General features: G+C 43.7%; 1 protein-coding gene across 2 annotated transcripts; it reads left to right on the top strand.

Annotated features, from left to right (window-relative positions):
* The first annotated feature begins 440 nt into the window (after positions 1–440).
* Positions 441–26,451, top strand: MTMR8 (myotubularin related protein 8). Of its 2 annotated transcripts, XM_039384795.1 has the most exons (16): positions 441–506; positions 2,054–2,176; positions 3,088–3,250; positions 5,450–5,607; positions 7,222–7,350; positions 8,741–8,850; positions 10,893–10,965; positions 11,340–11,472; positions 12,772–12,881; positions 13,902–14,027; positions 15,609–15,658; positions 16,276–16,476; positions 16,834–16,962; positions 17,812–17,938; positions 18,392–18,755; positions 24,779–26,451. In XM_039384795.1, exons 1-15 carry the CDS (start codon positions 483–485, stop codon positions 18,647–18,649), a joined length of 1,914 nt encoding a protein of 637 aa, XP_039240729.1. In that variant the 5' UTR covers positions 441–482; the 3' UTR covers positions 18,650–18,755; positions 24,779–26,451. The 2 variants fall into 2 exon arrangements, with proteins under 2 accessions (XP_039240729.1, XP_039240730.1); XM_039384796.1 differs by lacking the exon at positions 10,893–10,965 and having other exon boundaries at positions 8,741–8,875.
* The last annotated feature ends 62 nt before the right edge of the window (positions 26,452–26,513 follow it).

Here is a 26,513-nt window from a genome sequence, read left to right as displayed (position 1 = left end):
GCAGCTGCCCCCCGCTGTGTGGGACACCAACACTCATTGCAAGCACGTGAATTAAAGCAGTTCTTCGGGATCAAGGCTAGGTATCCGTGAGAGGCAGCGCCGTGCTCTGAAATTAAAATACAGGGAAAACCTGATAAACAGGTATTATTAGCTCTGCTGAGTGTGCCAAGCATTAATGTGAAATGCACCTCTGATCCCTTACACCAGTGGGGAGGGCTATTAGCCCATTGAGGGCAACACTGTTGGCCGTACATTTTGAGAGGGAAAAGGGGCTTTTCCCTCAAATATTCCTCGGGAGGAGCATCCCGGGGATTCCAGGAGGGGAACCCTGGGCCATGCCCGGCGGGCTGCGCCCTCAGCGATGCCCTCACCCAATATGGCGGCGGCGGCGCCGCGCGGCTCTCGCGAGCCCTGGGCGGGGCGGGGCGGGCGGTCCCTCATGGCGGCGGCGCGGCCCGTCAGGCTGGCGGGGTCAGGCGGCCATGGAGCACATCAGCACCCCAAAGGTAACCCTCACCGAGCTTTATTCCATTTAACGGCGGGATTTATTTGGCTGCACGCGCCGTGTTTGATCCCCGTCGGGCAACACCCCCTGCTTGCCCTCAGGGCTGAGCGCGGCGGGTTTAAAGCCGCGGTGTGAAGGTGCTGGTGGCTCCGCCGCCGTGTTGGGAAGCGGGTTTGCAGGGGGTGACACAAGGTGTTTTGGCGGCAATCCCTGAAAATTTCCTTTATATCCACCCCCCCTCAGTCCCAAAGAGTGAATCAAATGTACTTTTTTTCCCCGTCAAATTCAGTGAAACAGGAGCTCCGGTAGTGCTGTGTTCAGGCGGCTAAAAATAAATTGCATTTACTTCAGGCAGCGGTTGGTAATTTAATTTTACCTTTTGCTGCCATGGAGGTTGTTATATTGTTATATTTTGGTTTATTCTCTAGGATATTGGTTTGGGGATGCTCTTTCCCCTGTTCCCTGCGTTGCTTTGCTGGTCCTGCTTGTGTCTAGTGCCCTGAAAAAGGGAAATATTATATATAATAGTTATATTTGCTGAAAAATATGACATGCTAGGAAATCATTCAGCCTCTACCTCTGTTCTGCAAGTTTCTTTGCTGACATTTTCCATGGCTTATCTCAGACAATGAAAAAGAAAAACTCACACATTCAATACCCAAAACTAATCTATCATATACTGTTAAAAAGCTTGTTTTTATTATCCATCCAATTATTTTTCCCCATTATTTGTGCTTAATGGTGAAAGAAAATTTCCATCTACCTTCATGAAGAGGCAAATAGGCCAGGAGGAAATCGATGAAATACTGTCAACTATTTTATTATGTCTGTGCTGATACTTTTTAAAGCTGCTTTTTATTAATTAGCTTGATGTGCTTTATGAAATGCACTTACAGGCCAGGAAGTGAGGTACAAGAAGTAGCTCCTAATGGTTTTTTACAGGCACTGAGCAGCTGGAAGTCAGACTGGAGAGGGCTGTTCCTTTCAGAGCAACACTTTGATTACTCTGAACACAGACAAGTCTTTCTTTGCAGTTCTTTGTCTTGTTATTTGTCAACCTTGTCCAGTAACAAACTGGAATCATCTTGGCTACGCATCCGGTCGTCCTGTTATTCACACTGGTGCTGAACCTTGGCTGTTTGCTTAACCTTTTTGGCTTTAATTCATGGAGAAATAATAGCATAAAGCTGAGCTGGTGTTGTAGGGCAGACTTAAATTCATGTATTTTCCTGTATTGCTTCATGAGTTGCTTATTAGAAGTTGAATGACTGGAGTTCAACAGGTGTTTAGATAATTCCTCCATCAAAGTTGGACATCAGGAGGAATTTTTCCACGGCAAGGGCTGTCAGGCATTGGAACTGCCCAGGGTGTGGTGGAGTCCCCACCCCTGGAGGTGTCCAAGGAGGGACTGGACATAGCACTCAGTGCTCTGGACTGGGTGATGAGGTGGGGATCGGGCACAGCTTGGACTCGATGGTCTTGGAGGACTTTCCCAACCTCAGTGATTCTGGGATTCTGTAGTTTTTGCATCCTCTTTCTATGTTGCAGGTCGAGAACGTGAAATTGCTGGATCGCTACGCGAACAGGAAGGTGGCCAATGGGACATTGTACCTGACAGCCACACACCTGATCTACGTGGAGGCTTCTGCTGAAGTCAGGAAGGAAACATGGGTATGTTGTGGTGCCTGGGGTTGTGTAAACACACCTATAAAAGTTATTTTATGTCACATGCTGATTTGGTTTGGGAGGGACTTGAAGGATCATCCAGTCCTGCCCCCTTACCATGGGCAGAGACACACCTCCCACTAGCCCAGGTTGCTCCAACCTGGCCTTGGACACTTCCAGGGATGGGGCAGCCACAGCTTCTCTGAGCAACATGTGCCAGGCCCTCCCCACCCTCCCAGCCAAGAATTTCTTCCCAATATCCCATCTAACCCTGCCCTCTGGCAGTGGGAAGCCATTCCCCCTTGTCCTGTCACTACATGCTCTCATATCCAAAATAAACAAGTTTGGAAGTTCCACAGCTCCAATGACCTTTTATAGCATTTTAATACCAAATGCTCAACAGAAACAGCTGGTTTGGAAGGAAATGAGCACAATGGTGACATGACTTGATAGAGTTCACTCATGGAATTAGTGTCAGTTCAAGGAATATAAAAAACTTGTGTAATTTCCTCTCTCAAACTCAATATACCAAGCCACCAAACTTGAATTTACAGCTTTTGTAAGTGCAGAATTAGCACTGAAATGAGCCTATTTTATTGATTCTAAAGCAAAGTGAGAATGACAGAATATATTGCATATGAGAGTGGGAAAGCAAAGTGCACCAGGTAAACCAAGCTGCACATCAATCTCTGAAAGTAATTTCTGTGCATCTGTGTTTTTTCAGTCCTGCTTTAGTTACCTGGCCTTTAGGTGCAGTCTGGGTGTTTATGTTTGATAAATAATCACAAATAATCTCATTTTCTGCTGCTACTTAGCTGCAGGAAGCATAAGTAGCTGATTGTGTTGCAGAAACTTCATTTCTGCTTGTGCTGCTCGCAGCCTTATCTGAAAAATGTTGTTTATTCCCTGTTTTTCAGATCCTGCATCACCACATTGCAAGTGTGGAGAAGCTGCCCCTGACCACAGCTGGGTACCCCCTGCTTATCCACTGCAAGAACTTCCACGTGGCTCACTTTGTCCTGGGGCAGGAGCGGGACTGCCACGATGTGTTCACCTCCCTGCTCAAGCTCTCACAGCCAGGTATTGGGAGTGGGAGTCTCTTCTGGGAATTCTTGGAGCTCTCTAAGCTGGAAGGCTGGGCTGAGCCCTGGGGAAGCTCTGTCTGCGCCAGCTTGGGTTTGGGCTCTCAGTGCAGGATGTGGAGTCGGAATCAGCTTCTCCCGCCAGAGACAAAGGATGGGCTCAGGAAGTAGAGAGCAGGACATTTGCTTAATTAAACACAGTCTTTGAAGCCTACAAGAAAGATGGAGATAGACTACTTACAAGGATCCGGAGTGACAGGACAAGGGAGAATGAAAGAGAGCAGTTTAGGTGGGATACTGGGAAGAAATTCTTCCCTGTGAGGGTGGGAAGGCCCTGGCACAGGTTGCCCAGAGAAGCTGTGGCTGCCCCATCTGTGGAAGTGTCCAAGGCCAGGTTGGACGGGGCTTGGAGCAACCTGGGCTAGTGGGAGGTGTCCCTGCCCACGGCAGGGGGTGGAAAGGGATGATCTTTAAGGTCCCTTCCAATCCAGGCCGTTCCGTGATCCTGTGGCAGTGGGAATGAGCTGGTGTTCCGCAAGGAACTTCTGGAGGCCTGTGAAAGGTTCATTTGCCTGACTGAGTCTGTCCCAGGCTTTTTTCTCATGTCACTCACACCGAGTGTCACATCCCATCCCTGGCCACTGTCAGTCATTCATGTGACCTGGCTGTTTTCTGTGTGCAGTTCTGCCCTCTCCAGCTGACCCAGAATTCGGGAATCCCACAAGTAAAGCCTTAAACATTGGCATCTTCGATTTGTTTCCAGCAGCATGTTTAAGCTGCTCTGCACTGTTTGCTCAGCTGTGACACCCTGTGTTTCACCCAGGCTGCCCTGACTTGGAGTCACTCTGAAAGAGGGTGAGCAAAACATCCTCAAAAGCCTGTGGTCTCTTCTGGCTCCAGCTTTTTATTCCATCATGGTTGAATCCTCAGGCTTCTTGTTCTTCTTGCAGCACAGCATTCCACTGAGTTCCTATCTGCCTTCTGCCTCTGTTTTTGGGGTGCTACTTCAGTGAACCTGAGTTGTGTTATTATTACAAGGATGTAATTTGTAATTGCAATTTGTAAGTTGTGTCATTAGTCTGAGGGAGGGGAATTGATGGCACCAGGCAGCTTCTTGCTGCCCTTCACAGGACTGGGCTGGAAATCCTGTAGGAGAAATGGGTTTCGCCGAGTTTTTTTTTTTAATTGATATTAAGGCTTGTGTCTATTCCCAGCATCCCCCTTGTGCTCTTTGGACTTTTCTTAGTTCTGCAGTTCTAACTCTTATGCTGTGTCTGGCAGGTTTCTGGTGTTACATTTAAAAGCTGTCCCTATTCTTTGAGTTTTGCAAATTACAGACTTAGGTAGTGCCTTGAAGCTTGGGAGGTGTCACTGCAGGGGAGCACACCAGTTTCTTGTAGTTGTTTGTCTAAATGCTGTAGCTCTTTCTTTTCTTCTACTTAAGGATTTTAAGAGTGCTCTGTTTTTGGTTTAAAAAATGTCTGTGTGTGTGTTCCCTTCATGGTTTTTTGGCAGAGTGATGGACAGCTGGGGGTTACCTGCTTTATCAGCCCCTGACAGGTTTCCCTCTGTCTCTGGAGCACTTGCTGCCTTGGGAGTTAGCTGAATGAGTTATTGGCTGGATTTGCATTTTATGGAGAGAGGGAAGGAGGTTGGGATGGTAAATGGCCATTTGTCAGACCCAGCCCGAAGCCTTTGTTGGGCTGAAAGTAACATTTCAGACATCTCTCAGGGTTAGAACTTGCTGTTGAAGGATGAACTTTCAGGTGTGGAAGAGCTGTTGTATGAACTCTCCACAGAAAATAGATCTTTTAATATGTGTTGTCATTTATGGGTTAATGCTTATGACATAAATCCCATCTAACGTGCCTGCTGTAGTGAATTTAGGAGGAAATCATTTGTTCAGGGAAAATTACCGCTTCAGACTTAGAATTAATTCTAACAAAATGTTTTAAGCCTATTTCCTTGCATGTGGGAACTGAGTATTGGAAATTCCTGAGGATTTCAGGAGGAATTGTCAGCACTTGGTACTACCCTGACCAAAATCCTATAAATATGGGGTTGAGAAGTTTTAAATATCTCAAATACTCTTCTCTGCAGCACTGAATGATTGATTTCCAGAAGTTCAGGCCTCTCTGTATGTCTTTGCATCTCTTTAGTTATTAAATAGTTAATTTTTTTTCTTTCTTCTTCCCAGTGAAACCTGAAGAACTTTATGCTTTCTCTTACAATCCTAAAATGTCTAAAGAGAACCGGGAAATTGGGTGGAAACTAATTGATTTAAAACTGGATTACCAGCGCATGGGAATTCCAAACGACTACTGGGAAATAACGGATGTTAACAAGGACTACGAGGTAATTCCTGCCCCAAGTAGCCATTTAATGCAGTATCTCCTTGTTGTTATTAATGACACAGAGCAGCCCTGCTGCTGCCTCTGGGGAGGAATGAGCTCTCTTGCTTTTAAGCAGCATCATCTTGATGGGAAGTTGCAGATAATGATACTACAGAAGAGCTGCAGAGTCACCTTGGTTTGCTTTGATCCCCCTGGCAAGGGACCAGAGAATTGTTCTGCTAGAGAAATGGCAAACCATCTGTTAGGAAAAGCCTGAAGTACCCTTAGCTGCTTTTGGTATTTCCGAAGCCTGTCCCACCTGACTAGGGACAGATGTGTAGGAGAGAAATAAATGGCAGCAGTTTGGATTGGTAGGGGGTGAGGCAGAGTGGAGAGGGACTAGGGAAGGAAGGAGAAAAACAGACCTTCTTTTGCTTGCTTGGTTGGATCTTCTGCTTTGTAAGGCCTCTCTGTCATTTCAGTCCAAACTGGCTGCTGCTGTTATTTTCTTTGAAAGGCCATCTTGGATCTAAACAACAATAAACAACAGCATTTGTCAGCAAGCTTGTTCAAAATCCTGTTACACATTATTTCCCTTTTTATTTCTTCTAATGTGGAACAGTCAGACCTGGCTGTCAAAAGGCCAAAACAGGCAACTCTGAGGAAGAATCCAACATATTCCGTCCTGAATCCCTTCCCCTGCTCCCCACTCTCTTCCCTGGGCCGCTTTCTTTGCTGTTACACTTTGGGTTGAAGAAATACAAGCCTGTGCTGTCAGAAGTGACAGCTCATTTTACCTGGCTATGTGTTTGGATGCCTGAATTGAGATGTGATGGCAGAGATGCTGTTTCCAGTAGCTGATTAAGGCACCTGAATGTGAGCAGCTCAAATCATTAATCACTCTGAGGCTATACTTGCTCAAGTGTAACTCTCAAGTGCCAGTGCTTTAGAATTTCCTCAGGGTTTCCAGCCTGTGTGTTAAAATTGTCAAGCCTAATGTAAAGCCAGGCTTGGGGAGGAGCTCATCTGTGAAGTCTATGCTGAGAGACTGTACTGGTTTGAGGAGGAAAGATAAAGCTGGTCTCTGAGGGTGCTTCTTTGATTACTGGTCACTCCTTTTCAGAATAAGATTTAGAGGGAACTTTTTAAATATAGTTGTTCTTACTTTCTCTTTTTGTGAAAAGGAATTCTTGGCTGTGAGGGTGGTGAGGCCCTAGCACAGGTTGCCCAGAGAAGCTGTGGCTGCCCCAGCCCTGGAAGCGTCCAAGGCCGGGTTGGATGGGGCTTGGAGCAACCTGGGCTAGTGGGAGGTGTCCCTGCCCGTGGCAGGGGGTTGGGACAAGATGATCCTTAAGGTCCTTTCCAACCCAAACCATTCTGTGATTCTAAATCAGAAACTTTCATAAAATCTATGAATTTAAAGAACTTCTTTTAATATGTACTGGATGCAGTGCAGTCCGTTTTCTAGGTTCACTTTTAAAATTGATCCTTTCCTTCACATTGTTTTATTTTGAACCTATTCCTCTGTTATTTTCCTAAATAAATCTTAACGTCATGAGCTCAAGATGAATTTTTCATGGATTTTGAATTGCTCAGTACTAATATCTGGGTTTTTTTTTTCTTTCTTCTCACTCAGGTTTGCAGCACATACCCTCCAGAAATCGTGGTGCCTCGAGCTGCCTCCAAGGCAGTGGTGATGGGAAGTTCAAAGTTCAGAAGCCGAGGGCGGATTCCGGTGCTTTCTTACTTGTATAAGGAAAACAATGTTAGTGCTGGCTTGGGGTGAGAGCGAGGGTTCCCCTTTTTGCCCAGGTCCCTTCTAGTGACAGGAAATAATGAGATAATTATTAGACTTGAGACATTTGAGAACTGTGCTTCTCTTAATGGCTTTAAATATTAGTTCATTCTGAGTCACAGAATAAGCCGAATAAGACAAACACTTGGGGTGCATCCGGAGCTCTGCAAAAAGCCCAAACTTTCCAACCTTCTTTTTTATTTAAATCAACTTTCAGCAATTCCTTCTGATGTGGGGCTTTTAAATCTCCTGTTTAGCTATATTCAATAATGTTTTACCAAGTTCCATGTTAACTCAGCTAGATTTTATTAGTATTGAAGAGGAAGAACCACCCTGAAATAAATCCCCACTAGGTCACAATAAGTGAAGGTTTCATTTTTTTGTTTTTTTCCACTGAAGACCAAAATGTAAATTTTTAACTTTGCTGCCTCAGCAGTGTTTTAGATGCTGATGTGAGGAAAATGCTGTCACAGCCAAATTGTTGTTTTCCTGAGGAAATGTGCCTTGACCTGGGCACTGCATGGAGTTGTGCTGGCAACTTAAAGCATACTCAGTGCCCTTCTGAGCATGGAACAGTAACAACTGAGAAGGAAAACTGTGGAAAAGAATGGTTTGGAAATAGAAACCAAGTAGAAAACATGAGAAATTATGGCCTTCCAGTGCCTTATGAAAAGGAGGGAGAGGGATTTTTTGTAGGGGCACATAGTGACAGGACAAGGGGGAATGGTTTTAAACTGCCAGAGGGCAGGGTTAGATGGGATATTGGGAATAAATCCTTCCCTGTGAGGATGAGGAGGCCATGGCTGCCCCTGGATCCCTGGAAGTGTCCAAGGCCAGGTTGGACAGGGCTTGGAGCAACCTGGGCTAGTGGAAAGTGGAACATACTGCTTAGGGGGTGGAATGAAGTGGTCTTGAGGTCCCTTCCAAGCAAGCCCTTCTGGGGTTCTGTGGACTGCTAACATTTGGGATCCTGATCATCAGGCAGAGCACACTGTGAGGTTTCTTGGCCTCTCTACTTAATGAAGTTTCCCAAACCTCTCGCTTCGAGAAATAGCCCAGTGAGGTTTGTGTGGGTCCAGTTAAGCAGCAGTTTTTCAGTGAAGGAGAACACAAATAACCCCATTCAGTGGGTGTTTGGGGTGGGTGGGAGGTGCTGTGGGATTGGGGTGACCCTCTGTGTGTGTGTAGGTCTGTGGGATCAGGTTTGACCCCCTGTGTGCGTGAGAGGTGCTGTGGGATCAGGGGTGACCCTCTCTGTGTGTGTGTGATGCTGTGGGGTCAGGGCTCACCCTGTATGTCTGTGGGGTCAATGCTCTTCCCGTGTGGGGTGCTGTGGGTGAGCTGTGTCTGTGTGTTGCAGGCTGCCCTGTGCCGCTGCAGTCAGCCCCTGGCCGGGTTCAGCGCACGCTGCCTGGAGGACGAGCAGATGCTCCAGGCCATCCGAGAGGCCAACCCCGGGAGCCCCTTCATGTATGTTGTAGACACAAGGCCAAAGGTACCTTCCTAGGGTTCTGGGCTGCTTCTGTACCTCATGTCTGAATTAGTAAAGCTGGTTCCAGATTACTCTGGCACAACTGAGATTAGCTCGGTTGGTTAGAGTGTGGTGCTAATGCCGAGGCTGTGGGGTCAGTCCCTGTATGAGTCACTCTACTCATTGATGATCCTTGTGGTTCTCTTCCAGTTCAGAATATTCCAGGGTAACAACTCTGCCAGTGCTTTCTAGGCTGTGTGGGATCAGGGATGCAGGGTCACCTGGTTCAGGATATATAACTGCAGAGTTAAGTGCTGTTGGGATCTGGCACTCCTGGAGTCTCCTGGGCTGAAGTTTGTGGCATTTCCCTGCAGAGAGTCCATCATGTGTTAAGTTGGGAAGAAGCCTCAGAATGCAGTTTCATGGCACTGGAGTCTTATTTATCTATCTATTTATTTATTTATTTGAATATATAAAAATAAACAAGACTCCATATGGACTTTTTATTTATATACACATAAATATATATTTATAAATAATAATTATGTTTATATAAAATATTTATTTATATAAAATGTTTTATTATATAATAATTACATATATTTTGGAGAAATATATATTTCTACACTATAAATTATATTATTATATTTATTATATATAATATATATTTTATATATATATAATATATATATATATATGTATAAAATATACAAAATATAAAATATTTTTTATGTATTTATTGGCAGACCTGGGAGGAAGTGAGGCTGTGTGGGGTCTGATAACAACTAAGAAAAGCAATTGACATATATATATTTATACATACAGATAAATAATATTTTTATTTATATAATACATATATATAAGTATATTATTTTATATGTGTAATATAAATTATATTGTTCTATTTATTATATAATATGTAATAAATTGTATATTGTATATTAAAATAAAAATTATAATATATATAAATATTAAAAAATACACTATTATTTATATATTTACTGGCAGACCTGGCAGGAAGTGAGGCTGTGTGGGATCTGATAACAACTGAGAAAAGCAATTCCTCCATTTTTTTGCCTTTTAAAAATAACACCAGTGATGTGCAGCTTGGAGTTTAATACACTTCAGCTCTTCTGGTCCATAGCCACTGTTTGGGGCCAGAAGTTCAGAGCTGAGGGTTTTATTTAAGAGGATATTGATAAAATACTTGCAAAATTCAATCTCTAATGACTGTCACCTTGAGGAACTGAATTTAAGAACCAAATCAAATGATTCTCTTGTAAGCATATGGATTAGGAGTGTTGGTGTAAGGAAATTAGAACACAAGGAATTTCATAACACACAAGTATTTAAATGCAAAGATTTAAAAGTGCACTGACTGTTTTGAAATCGAGCTTTCTGAGAACCTGCTTCACTGTTCAGATATTGCAGTTATTTTATAGACACTGCATATTTAGTTAAAACTATGGCAAGGGCAAGAAGGGAAAAGTCTTTTGGGGAAAATGGGGAATGTTTCACCTGTTGTTCCAGTGTTATTTTGCCTTTTTGTACTGTGACATTTCCTGAGACCACCTATTCTGTAATGATGTATATGTTTTATAGCAATCACTGCAGATTTTTTTGGTACAGGCAGCTTCCAGTGTCAGATGTTCCCCTGAAATCCATCCTTGATGGCAATTTTGTGCTAAAATATTTGATGAAAAGGGGATAATTTGTAATTGGTGACATTTCTCTTTCAAACCCCACATACCTTACTTTGGTGGTAGAACTGAAACACTGGAGTTATTTGATAGTCTTAAACATGTCTGTACCATAGCTGACTTTTCCTTCCCTCCTCTCTATGGAGGCAAATCCCTCCTCTGCCCAGAGTAACCTGGGGGGAGGTGGAGCTCTGTTTTCTGTCACCACTCAAGATTTCCTGTAGCTCTTGAACTGTTTGGGTTAATTTTTAGGGCAACTGGCTTCTTTTCTACTTTTCTGCAGTTCCAGTTGGTTGCTGTATTCTTCCTGCTCAACTTGAATATTTCTATGTTTCCCTCAGGTGGCTTTATTTCATCTGTGCATGTATGTCTGTGAAAAGCTTTGGAATTCTCTTACTATTTCTATCCCACCATGTATGTATGTTACTGGGAAAAATGACTTTCCTAGTTTTGCTTTCCTTTGCTTCTCTCTGCATTTCCTTAGGTAGCTGCCCAGTTAGGGCAGGCTCAGTGTCTCTCTGCCTGCTTTGATGACAGCAGAAATTGGGGAAATTCTAGACAGGGTCTTAATGAGCCTCTGCATATGAGTAATGGACTGGAGACACTGGTGTAATTTTAGGGAATTAATGTCTGGGAGGTGGGGAAGTACAGCTGAGTAACAGCTTTGTTCAGTCCATTTTCTGGGAGATTTTAAAAAGAAAGAACATCTTGCAAAACAGGCTGATTTCCTTCTGTAGAGTATTGTAATTTTCCCTTCCTTTTCTCTCCCATTCCCTTGGATTTGGCAGTTGAATGCCATGGCCAACCGAGCTGCTGGGAAGGGCTATGAGAACGAGGACAACTATGAGAACATCCGCTTCAAATTCATTGGCATAGAGAACATTCATGTGATGAGGAGCAGCCTGCAGAAACTCCTGGAAGGTGGGTACAGCCCAGGGACTGGCCTTTGCTACCCCTGGCCACTTTTGGACAAAAAAATATCCAAATCCTACGTGCACAGCATTGTGCTGGGAGCAGAGTCAGTGTCTTGCTTTGTTTGCTCTGTGGAAGTGGCTGAAAGTATCATTGTGGTTAAAATGCTTTCCTGCTTGACATTTGATTTGTTCTTGTGCTTGGTTTTGTAGTGGTTCAAAACCAGCAGCCAACACTAACAGCATTCCTTAATTAATGTGCCAAATTAAAAGGAAAAGGCTATTACATTAGAAATACTACATTTTGCAACTAAGTCTCATGGTTGCTTCATGAGATGTTGAAAGAAAACTAACAGGTTGTTTAGGAAATACTTTTTGGGGTTTGATATATTGAATTTGGAGTATTTCAGTGTTATCTGAATTGAATCTGATTTGAAATACAGTTCCAAATTTCTAATCTCTGATTTGACATACATTTTTGGCATGATCTTCCAAAGGTTTGAATCTCATATGTACCTCGTTCTTACCTGTCATTTATTTCTGATTTCTTTTGATTAATACATACATTCATTTTTTAATACATAAATATATTAAAATGCAGAACCTCAGGTAATTAAGCTCCTTGTTATCTTAGGGGAAAAAGTAAAGCAGAGCAGAAGAAATACTTACCTGAGCCATTGGGGATCAAGAGGGGGATGATCACAAGTAGGAGTCCTCAATTTCCTGTTCGTGGCAGATTTATTTTGTGGTGGAAGAGAAGGCAGAATAAACACTTGATTGCTCCCATATTCTTCAGCAGTGATGAAACCTCACTCTCTGGTGCTTATGGACTGTTAGTGAACTTAATTACTGTCAGTATTTTCTGTGCTGGGTTTCATTACAGCCTCTGAGTTGCCTTCAAGGTTAGACATGTTATTTCTCTCTCTGTAAATTAGAACTCTCCTGTCTTCAAATCTCTGTGATGCTGAGGGAAGGGTTGTAGATGTGAGTATGATGGTGATTTATAGTGAAGTAACAGATCGCTAAACACTCGCTTTGTTGGAAAAAACTGAGCTGAGAAAAGAATGAGTTACCATTGAAAAAAAAAGAGGAGGATATTTTCTGAGCCTGAAGTTCTTACGCAAACCAGCAGTTTTTAGTTATGAATTTTAAGTATTCAGCCAGTAGTTTCTGTGTCCTTTAGACAGGATGTTGCTGCTGACACTTTAAAAATGTAGCTGTTAGGATACCGGGCTGTGGAGAGCTAATGAGGAGGTGTAGGAGATGCTGTTCACAGGGCGTCAGTTCATTCCTTTGTGTTTGTTCTTAGTGTGTGAAATGAAATCCCCCTCCATGAGCGACTTCCTCACTGGGCTGGAGAACTCGGGTTGGTTACGGCACATCAAGGCTGTCATTGATGCAGGTGTCTTCCTTGCCAAGGTAAAACTGCTCTCCAGCCTGCAGGTGAATTAAAAAACATGTAGTTGTCTGTTTGGGAAGGTGGAGAGACAGTGGGAAAACACTGCTATCCAGATTGGCCTCAGCTCTCCAAACCAACTTGGAGGACATAAGTGGGTCGGTCATCCAACTGGGCTCTCTCCTAGACACTGCTGTGACAAAGTGTTGGGGTGTTGTCCTGTGTGCTGTTTTGCAGCAAGCGGTTTCTGAGGCTTTATTAGAACTCATTTGAAACAGGTAAAACCACAGAATGTGAATAAAATTAAATAGAAGCAGTTCTGTCCAGTAGTGCAAACAACTCATAACCCTGGGCTCATTATTCAGTTACCTGCTCTGCTTTAATGGCAGGATTGTTTTGACCAGTTTATTTGCTGGATTTATGTGATGTGGACACTAATTTTGACTATTGAACACAATCCTAATTTCTGCAGAGCTCATGGCTTTGCAGGTCAGGAAAAGGAGAGAAGTCACTAGGGCTCTTTAGGAGGAGTAAAGGGTGTGCAGGAAATAACATTGCAAGAGTCGTGAGAGTAATTGTCTCATACAATTTTCCCATGTAGCAGGCATGAAAATGTTATTGTGTTTTCCTGCCACTGGTACAAGGGGAAGAAGATGATCCATATGGGAGGAGGTTGGGATCAGCTCTTCTAATTTGTCTTGAAGTTCCTGATCTCCATGTGTCCGATTCTTTACCCATACGCCAAATCTTTCCTCAGAGGAGGAGACTGAGAATTCTTGGCCTTTCAGGAGACTGAGTGCTTGGGATCACAGGCTCTATTTCTTGCCAGTCTGTTGCTGCCAAGACACGGTGCAGCATTTCGTTCTAGTTGGGGTTTCTGTGGGTTGATGTTCAACCCACAGACATTGGTGCATTTCTGTGGTCCAGATGAGAAGTGACAAATATTCCTCTGGAGTTTTAGGTAAATACAGATGAAGGGGTAGCATTTATTTCGGAAGTCTAGCTGGAAAGGTGCTGAAGTGCTGTGTGTGGTGTCTCCTCAGGCTGTGAGGGAGGAGAAGGCCAGTGTCCTGGTGCACTGCTCCGACGGGTGGGATCGCACAGCCCAGGTCTGCTCCCTGGCTGGGCTCCTCTTGGACCCCTTCTACAGGACCTTCAAAGGCTTCATGGTAAGGACACCAATGCTGGAATTTTAAAAATTCAAAACTAAAAAGTGCTTCCTGCATTGGAAAGGTAAACAGGCGCTAATTAAGTGTTTGAGGCCCTTTCCTGGCACAAGCAGGAGGTGACCTATATAAAGGAGCTTTGATTCTGTAATGAGCTTTAATTGCTCTGTGGGCACAAAAGGCAGGGGTTGATTTACAATTCCCGAATCTTTGTTTCCTTGAATGTCCACATGAGAGCCACTAATGAGAGGTTTCAGCAAGAGATGGATGAGGAAAGGATGCAGCTCTGGCTGCAATCCACCAAAAAGTGCTGTAGGAGCTTGTCATGTAGGTCTCTTATCTGCCGAGATTTCGAATTGGGTGAACTCACTGTCGAGCACGAGGCAGTGTATAACCTGTATATCAGTATAATCTGCCTCATTTCAGAGCTTTTTAAAAGCCGTTTCATATGAATTTGGCTGTTTGCTTCTAGTGCGGGCTTCTTCTTTTTTGCAGCCATCCCTCCATGAATACAGTGCAGTCTGGGATGTGCCTTTCCAGTTGTCCCTTGTTAAATACCTGAAGAGCTGCTGCTCTTTCTCAAAAGAGATACATATAAGAATCCCTGGAATCACAACAATGCAAATTTTTGCCTTCTCCCACGCTAGGACTGTTTCCTTACATTCCATGCTACTTTTATTATTATTTTTGCTTCTGGATTATACTGCAGGTTTTTTTAACAGTTAAAATTACATCAGCATAGGAAACATCTGCCTGGGCTTTGGCTGTGAACAATTCTGCATGAACTGAGAGACATGAATTTCTTAGGAACAGGAGCGATTACTAACACAGATACATCCTTGGCTGTCCCTTGAGACAAGGGTTTATAGGCACAAGTCCCCTGACAGTGGTTATTCCTAAATGAGTTAATGAGGAGTGTTAGGAATGGAAAAATTTGATAAGCAATATAAATGAAGTCTTTGAAAAACTCTGTTGTGCGTTTTTCCTGCCTTCTGTTCTTTAAGCCTCTGCATGATGAGATCAGGAATTGATCTTTAGATATGATCCAGCAAGAAATAATGACTGCAGCATCAGTCATGTGGTTCCTTTTGAGACATCTTTCAGGAAAACACTGCTTCCTTATTATTTTCCTATAGCTAGCACAGGGATTCTATTTAAAATAGAAATTGGTTGTTCTGATTTCATCCTGAGCTCCTCAATACACAGCTGTACTTCTTATATTCCTATTTGTGTGTTAAACATTTGTTGAATTCCAGCTGCTGATTTATTTTGGTGAGTTAAATAGCACATAGGGCAATATTAAGCTGTTAATTCTTTTAGCTCGGTGTGCTTATGTATTATGACTTTAAGAACATAGAAGCTCCCTCAAAATAGTACTAGACTTGCTGAAGTTCTCATTCCAACAATGCCGTTGCACTGGTAACTGGATAATCTGTAAATCACAATTACTGTTCCCATTGATTTCTGTGGATATACTTGTAACTATAGAGTCAGCAGCTTTTTAGGCTTTAGCATCAAAGGCTTCACTTTTCTTTTTTAACCAAAGTAATGCTCTTTTTTTTAATCCCTCTTTTGAAACTGCAGGTTCTGATAGAAAAGGAGTGGATTGCAATGGGCCACAAGTTCTCCCACAGGTAAGAGGAGCAGGTTATTTGGGTGGAGTGACTGGGTGGGACTTGACTGGGAAACCAATACAGTGTCTTCAGGTTTATGTGCTCCCAGGAAAAATGTAAAGGAAAATACAGGTGAGGGGAGAGAAGATTTGGAAAAGACTGGAGTTGGTGACATAAAGCCAGTATCTTCCAGGGCTGTTATTTCATTCAGTGTTTTTTTATTACTTTGCAGAATTATAGGCTTGAATTCATTGTCTGAATTCTGGGTGTTTTCCTACCCGAAAAATTGTATTATTTGAGGAGTGCTAATCATAAAATCACAGAATCATTAATGTTGGAAAAGACCTCCAAGATCCTAAAGTCCAACCATTAACCCACCCCCATGTCCCCAATTGCCACATCCACTCCAGGGGTGGTGACTCCACCCCTGCCCTGGGCAGCCTGTGCCATCAATAAGGTTCTGATTCATTCTTTTGCAATTATCTCCTGAGGGAAGATCTCAGCTGCTGTTTTTCAGGACTTTTACTGAGTTCAAACCATAAGCTTGAAGAACTGGAAGAAGACTTCCCATTTTAATGTTTAGGGGGCTCTTTTTGTGTTGGGTGACACAGGATTTAACCCTGTTTACATCTCTCCAGGTGTGGCCACTTGGATGGGGACCCCAAGGAGGTGTCCCCCGTGTTCACCCAGTTTGTGGAGTGTGTCTGGCAGCTCATGCAGCAGTTCCCCTGCTCCTTTGAGTTCAATGAGAGGTTCCTTCTGGAAATCCATGACCATGTTTACTCCTGCCAGTTTGGCAACTTCCTTGGGACCTGCCACAAGGAGCGTGAAGATCTCAAGTGAGTTGATAGTTGGTAGAGCCAGAAGTGACTTGAAATGTCAGGAAAGGGGCAGGTTGGATGTGTTTGTGTGTTTTAATATAACTCTGGATTGGTTAAGGGTAGCATTGTCTTGAGAGATGCTAAAAAATTATATCTCAGAAGACAGATGTTTTAATTTGGACCACAGTAAGCCCTTCTGGATTGGCTGGTGGATTATATATTCCTCAGGGATGTATCTTGCGTTTATGTAATTAATCAGATAATGTGTAAAAATAATTCATAGCTTCCTTAATCTAATTCTCCTCTGAACAGTTAGAGTTCTTAATCCACTTGCCTCTTTTTTTTTAGTGATTAGATGTTATTTGTACTTGACAGAATCTTTGAGAAGACCCATTCTCTGTGGCCTTTCCTCTTACAGAGGAAGCAGGAATTGAGAAATCCTTTGTACAGAGGGTTTACAGCTTACAAAGAACTTCAACCAAACACACTGCCTTTCAGTTTCCAGTAAGTTGCTCATTTAAGAAGGGGGGATTTCTTTCATTATGATGTAGATTGATAATTCAGGTTTAATAAAATAAATTTGCACTGATCAGCTTGATTTGTTTTACCCTTCCCCTCCATTCCTCACCCATAAACTGAGATTAGCAGTGCACCGGTAATGGTTAAATAAGTGCAGGTGCTGTAATTTAATATTTTTTTCTTTGGGGTTGAGAAAGAGGGTGAGGAAAGGCAAGGAAAAACATAACTTCAGATGAAGATAGAACCACATGCCCCCTGACTGCTTGCTCTGTCACATGTAAGTCATAGCCTAGACAGTTGTTTGAGAAAGTTCCTCTTTTTCTCCTTTTTAATATATATTAAGAAAGTCTTTCAAGCAGGAATTTTGGTGCCCAGTCACACCCAGGCTGATGCAGTCAGGGTTTTTTTCCCAAGAAGGGTGTTCTGGTTGCTTACCCAGGGTGTTACAAGAGGTGGTGAGTTTGGCTTTGTGTCTGGTCCCTGCTGAGGGAGAGGGGGATGCAAATGTGTTTTTAAGTGCTGTATGTGGTTACTGGTGGGCAAAGAGGACTTGAAGGCGAGCTGCCCAAGCCTCCAGTAAGTCTGCTATAGAAAAAAAAGTGTATTTTCATCCTATTCTAATACCTACTGTCAGGTCTTTTAACTTTATGGAAATTTGCCCACTGAGTCAGAATTTCATAATCCAAGGCCATGGTGGTTTTTTGCAATCAATTACCTACCACAAGCTGTTGAAAATTCTTAAAAGAATTCTTGAAGAAAATTCTTTTCTTAACAGAATGTTGACAGTAGGGCACAAGTGACCTCCTAATTCCCTTTTCCTGCCCTGTTCTTGAGGTTTTGGTGTGGGATGTACAATCGCTTTGACAAAGGGATGCACCCAAAACAGTGTGTGTTGGATCATCTGCTGAGCTGCATGAGCCAGAAGGTGCAGCTGGAGGACGATGCATCTGAACTGGAAAACGTGAGGCTATTTATATTTCTTTAGTATTTCAAATCCCATGACGGCTTTGGCCAATGTATCTGGGTTTAAATATTGGCACTGGAGAGTTGTTTCAGTAAGCTGGGCAAAATGAGGGGTTAAATGACAAGGCTCTGCTAGCAGTAGATTTGCTGTTTGTATTAAAAAAAAACCAGAACACCCACAGACAAACTAAAAAACACATCTAAAAATATACCAGTGAGAAGGCTATCACTGTCCTTTGCCAGTTTAATGTGGATGCTGAAAACTTCAGCTTTCCTAATTAAACTCTGGTCTTTGTATCAAACATGTAAAGATCTGTGCCCATGGACTTCAGTGCTGGAAAAGAGGCACTGGCACAGGGCTGTTGTGTTGACAGCTGATTTTTTGTACACTGCTGACACCTGTGAATAGTACCTTTTATTAATTTTTTTTAACATCTTTTTATTTGTGTAGAAACTTCCTTTCCTTGACGGTCCTTTGCCTGGTGAAGCTTCCTCCTTCCCCAGAGCAGGACATGCTGCTCCCAAAGCCCCCGTGCCCAACACTCCTCAGAACTATGGAGGGGCAGCACCCCCTGTGCTGAGCAACGGGACCTCCCCTGGGGCTGGGGGCTCAGCTGTGGACCAGAAGCACAAAGAGAACCTGTCTCACCACCACCAGGATCTTGGTGCCTCCACGGAGGTGTCGGACGGGAATGCTCAGCACCAGTGAGGAGCTCTGGGAATGCTCAGCACCAGTGAGGAGCTCTGAACTGTTGGGTGAAGCAGGCTCTGATGGGGTGACCCCACGGGGTGCAGACCCCCATTTACAGCTGAGTGTGAGTACAGGGTGTGCTGGGGGAGCAGGTTGGGTTTGGGACACATCCCTGTGCAGCTGGAATGATGCAGAGCTGACCAGGAGGCTCCTGGAGCTCGTGTAAACTCGGGTTTTGGTGGAAACACGTGTGTTTTTAAGGTTTGTGGCTGCCTGCCAGCACTGGTGTTTGAAGCTGGAAGAAATCCTGGCCAATTAATGCTGAGAGTTGGGCAGTGTTTGTAACCAGAAGAGAGAGGATGCAATCTGTCTGTGCTCAGTGCTGGTACAAGGTCATCTTAAAATGATAAAAAATTCCAGTTCATCTTAAAATGATAAAACCCCCCCACCACCCTTTCTTAGCTGTGAATGACTCTCTGCATGGACCCTCACCTTGTAGCAGAACTGACTCCATTTTTGTTTCCTATGCATTTTTGTTACACAAAACCAAACCCCCGTGCCTTTTTCTGAGGTTGCTCTCATGTCCAGCCACACCATGTGCTGTTTTTATTATTGTAGTGTAAAGTGTAGTGTTGGGTCTTTGTAGTCAGTATTTCTAAGGAGGTTTTTACCTGCTGCAGCCTCCCCAGGATCTTTGCTGATCCCCCTGAGTTCAGTAGCTTCTTTCTAAGCTGACCTCTCGAAGAATAAGTTCTTATGGACCTCATTTACTGCAGCAAGGCAGAGTCAGCCTGTAACACATGGATTTTTGACCAGAGGGAGGGTTAGAAACGAGAAAAGATAGGAAAACATTTCTGTGGAACTTTTCTCTCTTATTTTATGGTCTTGGTTAAGCTGAAGCAAGACAGTAACTCCGTTTTAAGCTGGGATCAATGTGCTTTCTCCACATCCACTGATGAGGCAGCAATTACAGATGAACTGTGTTCTCTTATTGAAATGGGGCCTAAAATGATTATATCACTTGCTGAGTGATTACAGAGAATGTTATCTTGGATGTTAAAGTTACATGGACTGCTGGGATGTTTTGTCTGTACCATCAAGATGTGGTGAGATGAACAATGTCTCTCGTGGCAATGAACTTGGTAATTTTGTGACAAAAGGGAAATTGGGATGTGAACCCTCATTGGAACACGAAGTGAACATGAACACCGTGGCTGTGGCTCCAGGGCTTGTTAACGCTACTTGGAGTCTTCCATGTGCTGGAATCTCAACTGGAGATACAGTTCAAAGTTGCAGGTTTAAAACAGGGACGTGTATTGCATCTATACAGAAGCCCTGTAAAGAAACAAGGACTTTTTCCCCAAGGAATGGGTGTCCCTGTCACAAATGAGTGTCTGAAGGTCCCTCAAAGAACCCCCAGCAAAAGCAGGTTTCATGGAACAGTAGAAGTGTGACCAAGTTCATTGGCAAGGTTCACTCTACTGCTTCATATACATGGTTAAAGCACATGCAGAAAAAGCACACTAAAAGAGAAAATCAATCATTGTAAAACCAAAACCAACCAAAAATTATCCACCTGGAGGCTGGGGATGGAAAAGGGTCAGGATAAGAAGGAATAAGGGAGAGCCTCCTGTGGAGGCACAAGGTTCAGAGTAGACCACACTGCCAAACTGGGCCCTGGGCTTGACCAACAGTTTAGGGCTAAAGGTTTTGTAGAATCATAAGCAGCACTTAAACTTAACAGCACTGAATCCATAGCTGGAGGTAAACAATTTACCAAAGGTTTCCTGGAGGATTTACTAAAAGCACAACTCCCTTGGAGGCTGAACTTCCTTACAGCTCTGAAGTACTTAAGAATCCAGGAGAGCAACATTCCCAGTCCATTTGCTGTGGCATCCCACAGCCCTAAAGGAGTGTGTACAGGTATATCCCTGGGAGAAATTCCCCTGGAATTCAGTGAAGGACTCGTGTTGGATGCCTTTGCATGTTCTCAGCGGGCAAAGGGTTGAGGTTTCAGCCCTGGCTCCTCCAAGTAGAGCAAACTTGAGAGTTTTGTGGCTCTGAGAGGTGTCCTGCTCCAAGGGAGATGCTGGTGCAGCCACCTGTGGTCTAGGAGAGCTCCAAGGGTCTCACTCAGGACCCCTGATTTGGCTTTAGTCACAGTCATTTTCCATCCTGACCACAATTTGGGTCAATAACGTTCTTTGCGAGATCAATAAACAATGTTTAAAAATCAATAAAAATGTTGTTCAACTTGTTCAGGCAAGAAAAATCAGTTTCCAAGGCTGTTGGTTAAAAACCAGGAGCTCATTATCCAGCAGAGTTCCTGGGAACAGACGGTTTTTGAAGAGCTCAAGAGTTCAGCCCAGGTGCTGTTTGTGAAGGCCAAGGCCTAAGGAGCATTTCTGAGATCACAGCGTGGCCTGGGAGAGGTGGAGGATGTTCCACCCCCAGGAAAACTGTCCCACATTCCACGTTCTGGACAAGCTTCTACAGATGTGCTTAATTGCACAGAGTCCCTTTGTGCAGTTAATTCAGGATGCTTTTTTGCTGGCTCTTGAAACTGTTGTTTAGGTGCTGCTGTTAAGTTTTAAAATCAGTTTTTCTCTTTTATGAAGCAAATATTGAAGTGAGCCTTCCCAATCTCCAGTAAGAAGTAGAAACATTCCATTATAGCATCATAAAATGCAGTGTCTGCCCCTCATTGTGTTTATAACCCAGGGTGAAATCACTGGGTGAGGTTTGGTCTTCAAGGTAAAGTAGAAAAAAAACAACCAAAAATTCCCCTGAGTGTCTCACTTTGGGTGAGAAAATATCTATTTTATTAAGCATGTCAAAAGACTCTAAAAGGGCAAGAGCCAAGAACACAGAGTTCCTTCACTGCCTGGAATGGCAAAGAGGAAGTTTTTTAATACTGGGGGGTTGTCAGTCATAAAGCAAATAATAGAGTTGTTTTCAAGGAAGGAGTGGGAGCTGAAATGATTGATTAAAAACCAAGCACACGAAATGCTGCCCCAGCTATGACTTACAGATCAGCCTCTGTCTCTTCTTTCCAGGTGGTACAAGAATGTACTGGCTTCTTGGAGCAATCTCAAATGGGAAATGAGGCCCAGAAAGGCATTTTTTAGGACCAAGTATTCTAGAGATCATCAGTTCTTTTAATATCTTTAATATCTCTGATTTTCATTAGAGATACAGAATTGTACAGCATTTTGACTGACTCCTGAAGGTTTTAGACATGCCATTGATTAATTATTGTGTAAAACCAGCTTGCAGGGGGATTCCGTAAATGTTTACACGTTGCCTTGTCTTTGGAAGTGCCACAGATTACCTTGAGAAAGTTTAATTATTATTAATTATTCCTGATCTCTACAAATCCTCTTGACTACAGTGTTACTACAGATGTGTGTAACCACCACCAGGTCACTTCAGACCCTGCAAGTAAGTGTTAGTAAGCTTGTAGTAACCTTTCTGCTTTCGACTTCAGTGACAGAACAATGGGTGACTTTATACTTGGAAATGCAAAAAATCATGTCCTGTCTTTTTAAACCTCGTGCATTTAATGTGTACAGACTTAGTCAAACCTCCAGTGTATTAAAAATCATTCATGCTGGTGCTGTAATTTATGAAGCTGGAAAAGATTCCAGGCTTTCCTGGCTTTCCATGAGCTTATTGGTTTGAAAAGCCATTAGCAAGAAGCTTTTTAGTTTTGATGGTAACTCTGGGGTGCTTGAAGACCAAAAATGAAGGTCGGGTGGGATCTCCTTCCTGAAGCATTCCAAGAAGCCTATGTTCCCTCCTCATGGAACGCCCTGCTGACTTGATTCTCTGTTTCCTGGAAGCGTTAAAGGAGTGGAAAAGCTGTTACATAGGAATCTGCTTCAGCAAGCCCTGTATGACAGTTACTGTGACATATTTATTCCTAGTGGAGCTTCCCTGCGTCCTGAGGTCAGAAATCCTGCTTTTATTTGGAGCTCTTGAGTGAACAACGCAACTTCCTTCCATTTGGATTCTTCTGACTGGGAGAACTGGGAGGGAGAAGGGATGTGGTTTGCTGTGGGTGGGCTCTGTTTGTGTAAAGCTGGTTCTTTTCTGGAGCTCCTCTGGCTCCACCAGGTCCCTCCAAGGCTTCCCCAGGACCCTCCTGCCTGTGCTCAGTGTCCCTCCTGCTACAACCAGGTGTAACCTTGCAGTAGGTCACATTCTATGTTAAAACTACTACTTTGAAGTAGAAGAGGGACCTGTGGAACTTCATTTCTCAGTTGAAATGTCTTAATGTCAACTTCACTCTGGTGGATCCTTAAACTGTGTTTTGTTTTGCAGTTGGCAGAGAAAATGCAATGGGTGCTGTTTGCTCTGCTGGAAAAAAAAAGGGAATAATGGGTTTGTCCATAGTTTTAGCTCTCCACTGGCCTCTTAATAGGTGAGAAAAAGCAGTCTGTTAAAGGTTTAGGTGTAGTTTCCTCCTGGCTGCCTGGTCTGTTCCTGTGCTCAGTGGTAGGCTGAGTTAAGTCCTTGGAAGAAAACTCCCCCTGCAGTGTGGCTGGTGCAAAAATGCCTGGGATAGAGGAGGACACTTGCTTGGAGGCAGCTGGGAAGCTTTGCTTGTCTTCAGTTTCTTCAGGAAGCTTCTGGAATCCTGGAGAGCAGGATTTGCCAGGAGCTGAAGGTGTGCTTCAGAGGATTTCCACCTGGAGTGAGACCTTGTGGGGTTACAGGTTGGAATCTCCATGCTGAAGAGCCCTGTGACTGCTGTTCCCAGCAGGTTTGGAGACACAGAGCCCTGGCAGGAGCTCCCAAAGCTGCAGCACCCAGAGGATAAGCATTTCCAAGGGAAGAGCTCCTGTTCCAGGCACTGCTGCCTGGTCCTTGGGCAGCCCCAGTCCGTCCCTGAGGGTCACCACCCAAAGGATCATTCCTTGGCACAGTGTAGTAATGGATATCCATGAGGGAGCAGGAGAATTCCTGCAGTGTCTGTGTCACTCCTGCCTGTCCCACAACTCTAGGTGCTGGGGTTGTTTTTGTAGGGACCAACCCAGTTATTCCTTGTTTACATCCCAGCCCTCACGCACATCCAGGCACTTCCCTGGGGGGAAGAAGCTGCTCTGAATGTACCAGTTTTAATTACTACCCAGAGCTTGATTAATTAGCTGAGGGACTAGGTTATGTTAAGTCCATGTTCAGGCAGCCAGGTGGGTGCCAGCAGCAGTCGGTGTCATTTGTTGGTGCAGGTGTTGTAATAATTACGTTAACTTGACGTCCAGTTAATAATTACATTAATTTAACGGCCCCTCTGCAGTGCAGGAGCGGGGCAGGAGGGCAGTGGGTGGTGTGTCTCTCCCACCATTTCTCTCTGTAAATGCATCTGTATTTAATGTAGCAGATACTCCTGGAGTAACTCGTAGCACTGGATCCCATCCCGAGTCCAGATGGACCTTCCCTGACGTCCACAAACTGATCTTTGTAGGAACATTCCCAAAATTGTGTGTAGTGCTGGCTGGAAATGTCAGTGTTGCTGTTTGTCTGTGTCACTGCTGAGGGACAGTTGTGTAAGTTGTGGGTGGTGAAACCCCCTGTTCCAGAACGTTCCATGATGGCCCTGTGTGTCAGTTTAGTTCGTGCACTGCTTGAAAAAATAATTGTCCATCTCTAGAGAAGCACTGTGGTTTTTTCTCTCTAAATGTATTTGTCCCAGGAAGTTTCACTTGTATTACAATTTATTTTTATTCCCTACAAAAATAAACACCTCACCTTTTTAAAGTAGATAAATGGCTGGTCTGATAATTGTTTATTAATTAACTCAAAGAACAACTTCACACTTGGAAATGTGAAGTCAATTAAAGGATCTTAAGTAATGAGCTTATCTAAAAGTGAATGTGGTGCCACTTCCCCTTCCTTTACAGGGGAGAAACTGGGTGGCCTTAATGGTTTTGGGGGGTGCAGCACTGCCTAGGTTCTTTAAAAACAACCCAAAAATTATTACTAATGAAGCTGTGTTAAAACTTAGTGTCTTCTTTACACTGTGCTACTCTGATATTTTTTAATTAGATTTTTCTTTATACATAAACCTAAATATCTTTAGATATTAAAGCCAAATATCTTCAGTGTTTTCTTTCTCCTGGGAAGCTGTTTGTGTCTCAACCACAGGTGACTCCAGGCTGACTGCAAAGCTTCCTGAGGAGCAACCAGAGCTTCTGGCCTCTGAGAGGAGCTTAGTCCAACCTTTGTGGGTGATCCAGGCTCCAGGTGAAGAGATTTCCCTGGTGGCTTTTGAGTGATGAATCCACAGCCCCACTGCTGAGGGTGTAATTTAAAAATGCTCTTTTATCCCATTCTTTTTAGTCATTAATTCAAAAGTCAAGGTGAGTTGTTATATTTTCTGAGTGCTGGCAAACTCAGGTGAGGTGGGAGAATGCTCAGGGAAGAGGGGGATTCCAGGTGCAGAAAACTTGCCTTGTGTTTATGAACGAGATTGGAATCAATACTTTACTTAGAGCTGTGCAGCAACAGTCAAACCTACAATTAAATCTGCAGAGTGGTGAGACATGAGGTGAAAGGAGTTGATTTGATGTTTTGAAGGCTTTCTCAAGCGCTTCAGGCTGCCATTTGCATTGGGAGATGCATGTGGATGGTTTAAATCTGCCTGGCAGAGCCGTGCAGGCTATTTCAGTCATCAGTCTGAAAATAAGCATTTGGAGGTTTTTAATACTCGTGTGGGAGCTGAGTAACAACAAGGAGGGGACCTGCAGGAGATGCTGGTCCTGAGCTCTCCATCCTCACTTGGGGCAGGATGAGCCTGTGAACCCCTGGAATAGACCCAGACCTGTTACTGAGCCCCTGATCAATATTTCCCACTGCACTGTGCACCTTAAAAATGGGGATTTTCTAGCTATTAAGGCAAAAAATTAGGCCTGGCTCTTGAGTATACTCAGTCCCCAGGTGTTTCACAGCCTTTTTTTCCTTCTTGCTAATTTTAAATGTTCTTAATGTTGCCAGTGAAATCCTTCATTTACCTTAATTAGATTTGCCTTACATTTAATTGGATTATTAGCATTAACACTGACTACAATTGATAAAGCTGCAGTTTACGTTTGGGGGAAATTCAGGCGAAAGGTGTGTTAATTGTAGCTTCCCTTGCCTGCAAACAGCACGTAGATTGGAGCGTTCTCCTGGAAACTGTATTTTCCTGCTCTTTAGGGGAGTAGGGGGGTGGGGATACAAAACCCAGTAGCCTTTGGAGTAACAACCCTGAGTAAGGGTTATAGTAAATGCTAACCCTTAGTAGGGGTTACTGAGTAATAAATGAGTTAGTCAGAGCAGGGCAATGGGGTTGGGAAAAGTCAAAGCTGCTTTATGAATCTGATCTTTTTTGCTCCCTCTCTCTCAACAAAGGACAGATCTTGAAGCCTGCTCAGCCATGGGAGAGAAGCAAGGAATTCAGTGTGAATGAGAATCCATGAAGACATATCCATAAGCAAAAATCCCCATGGATGGATCTGCAGATTGTCAGGTGCTGTTCCTGTTGAGGGATTTCCACCTGGGAATGTTCCAGGCCAGGCTGCATAAACTTGGAGGAACCTGGTTTAGTGGAAGGTGTAACTGGATGTTTTTAAGGTCCCTTCCAACCCAAACCATCCTGGGATTCCAGGCTCCAAAAGGGAGCTCCCAGAAGGCCATGGAAGCAGGGAGCCCAACTCCTGTGGCTCCAATGCTGCTGAAATTCCTCAGGGAGGAGAAGAAACAGGTGCTGGATTCCTCCTTCATGTCTAACTGTGCATTTTGGGTGTTAACGCACCAAGTAAATTGGGAATTGCCTACAATGGAGCGGTGGCTGTGCAGGTATGTGCAGGGAGCCAGGGAATTCTGTGCGGATGTCTGTGCC

Source organism: Pipra filicauda, unplaced genomic scaffold, assembly GCF_003945595.2.
Source record: "Pipra filicauda isolate LSUMZ 115617 unplaced genomic scaffold, ASM394559v2 scaffold377_size797966_pilon, whole genome shotgun sequence".
NCBI lineage: Eukaryota > Metazoa > Chordata > Aves > Passeriformes > Pipridae > Pipra > Pipra filicauda.
This window is presented reverse-complemented; position numbering and strand designations above follow the sequence as displayed.

What these genes read in the sequence shown, in the direction of transcription:
- MTMR8 (XM_039384795.1), top strand. Translation starts at nt 483, where the DNA reads ATGGAGCACATCAGCACCCCAAAG. An exon ending in GGCCACAAGTTCTCCCACAG is followed by an intron (nt 15,659 to 16,275) that starts GTAAGAGGAGCA and finishes ACATCTCTCCAG; the next exon opens with GTGTGGCCACTTGGATGGGG. An exon ending in ACACTGCCTTTCAGTTTCCA is followed by an intron (nt 16,963 to 17,811) that starts GTAAGTTGCTCA and finishes CCTGTTCTTGAG; the next exon opens with GTTTTGGTGTGGGATGTACA.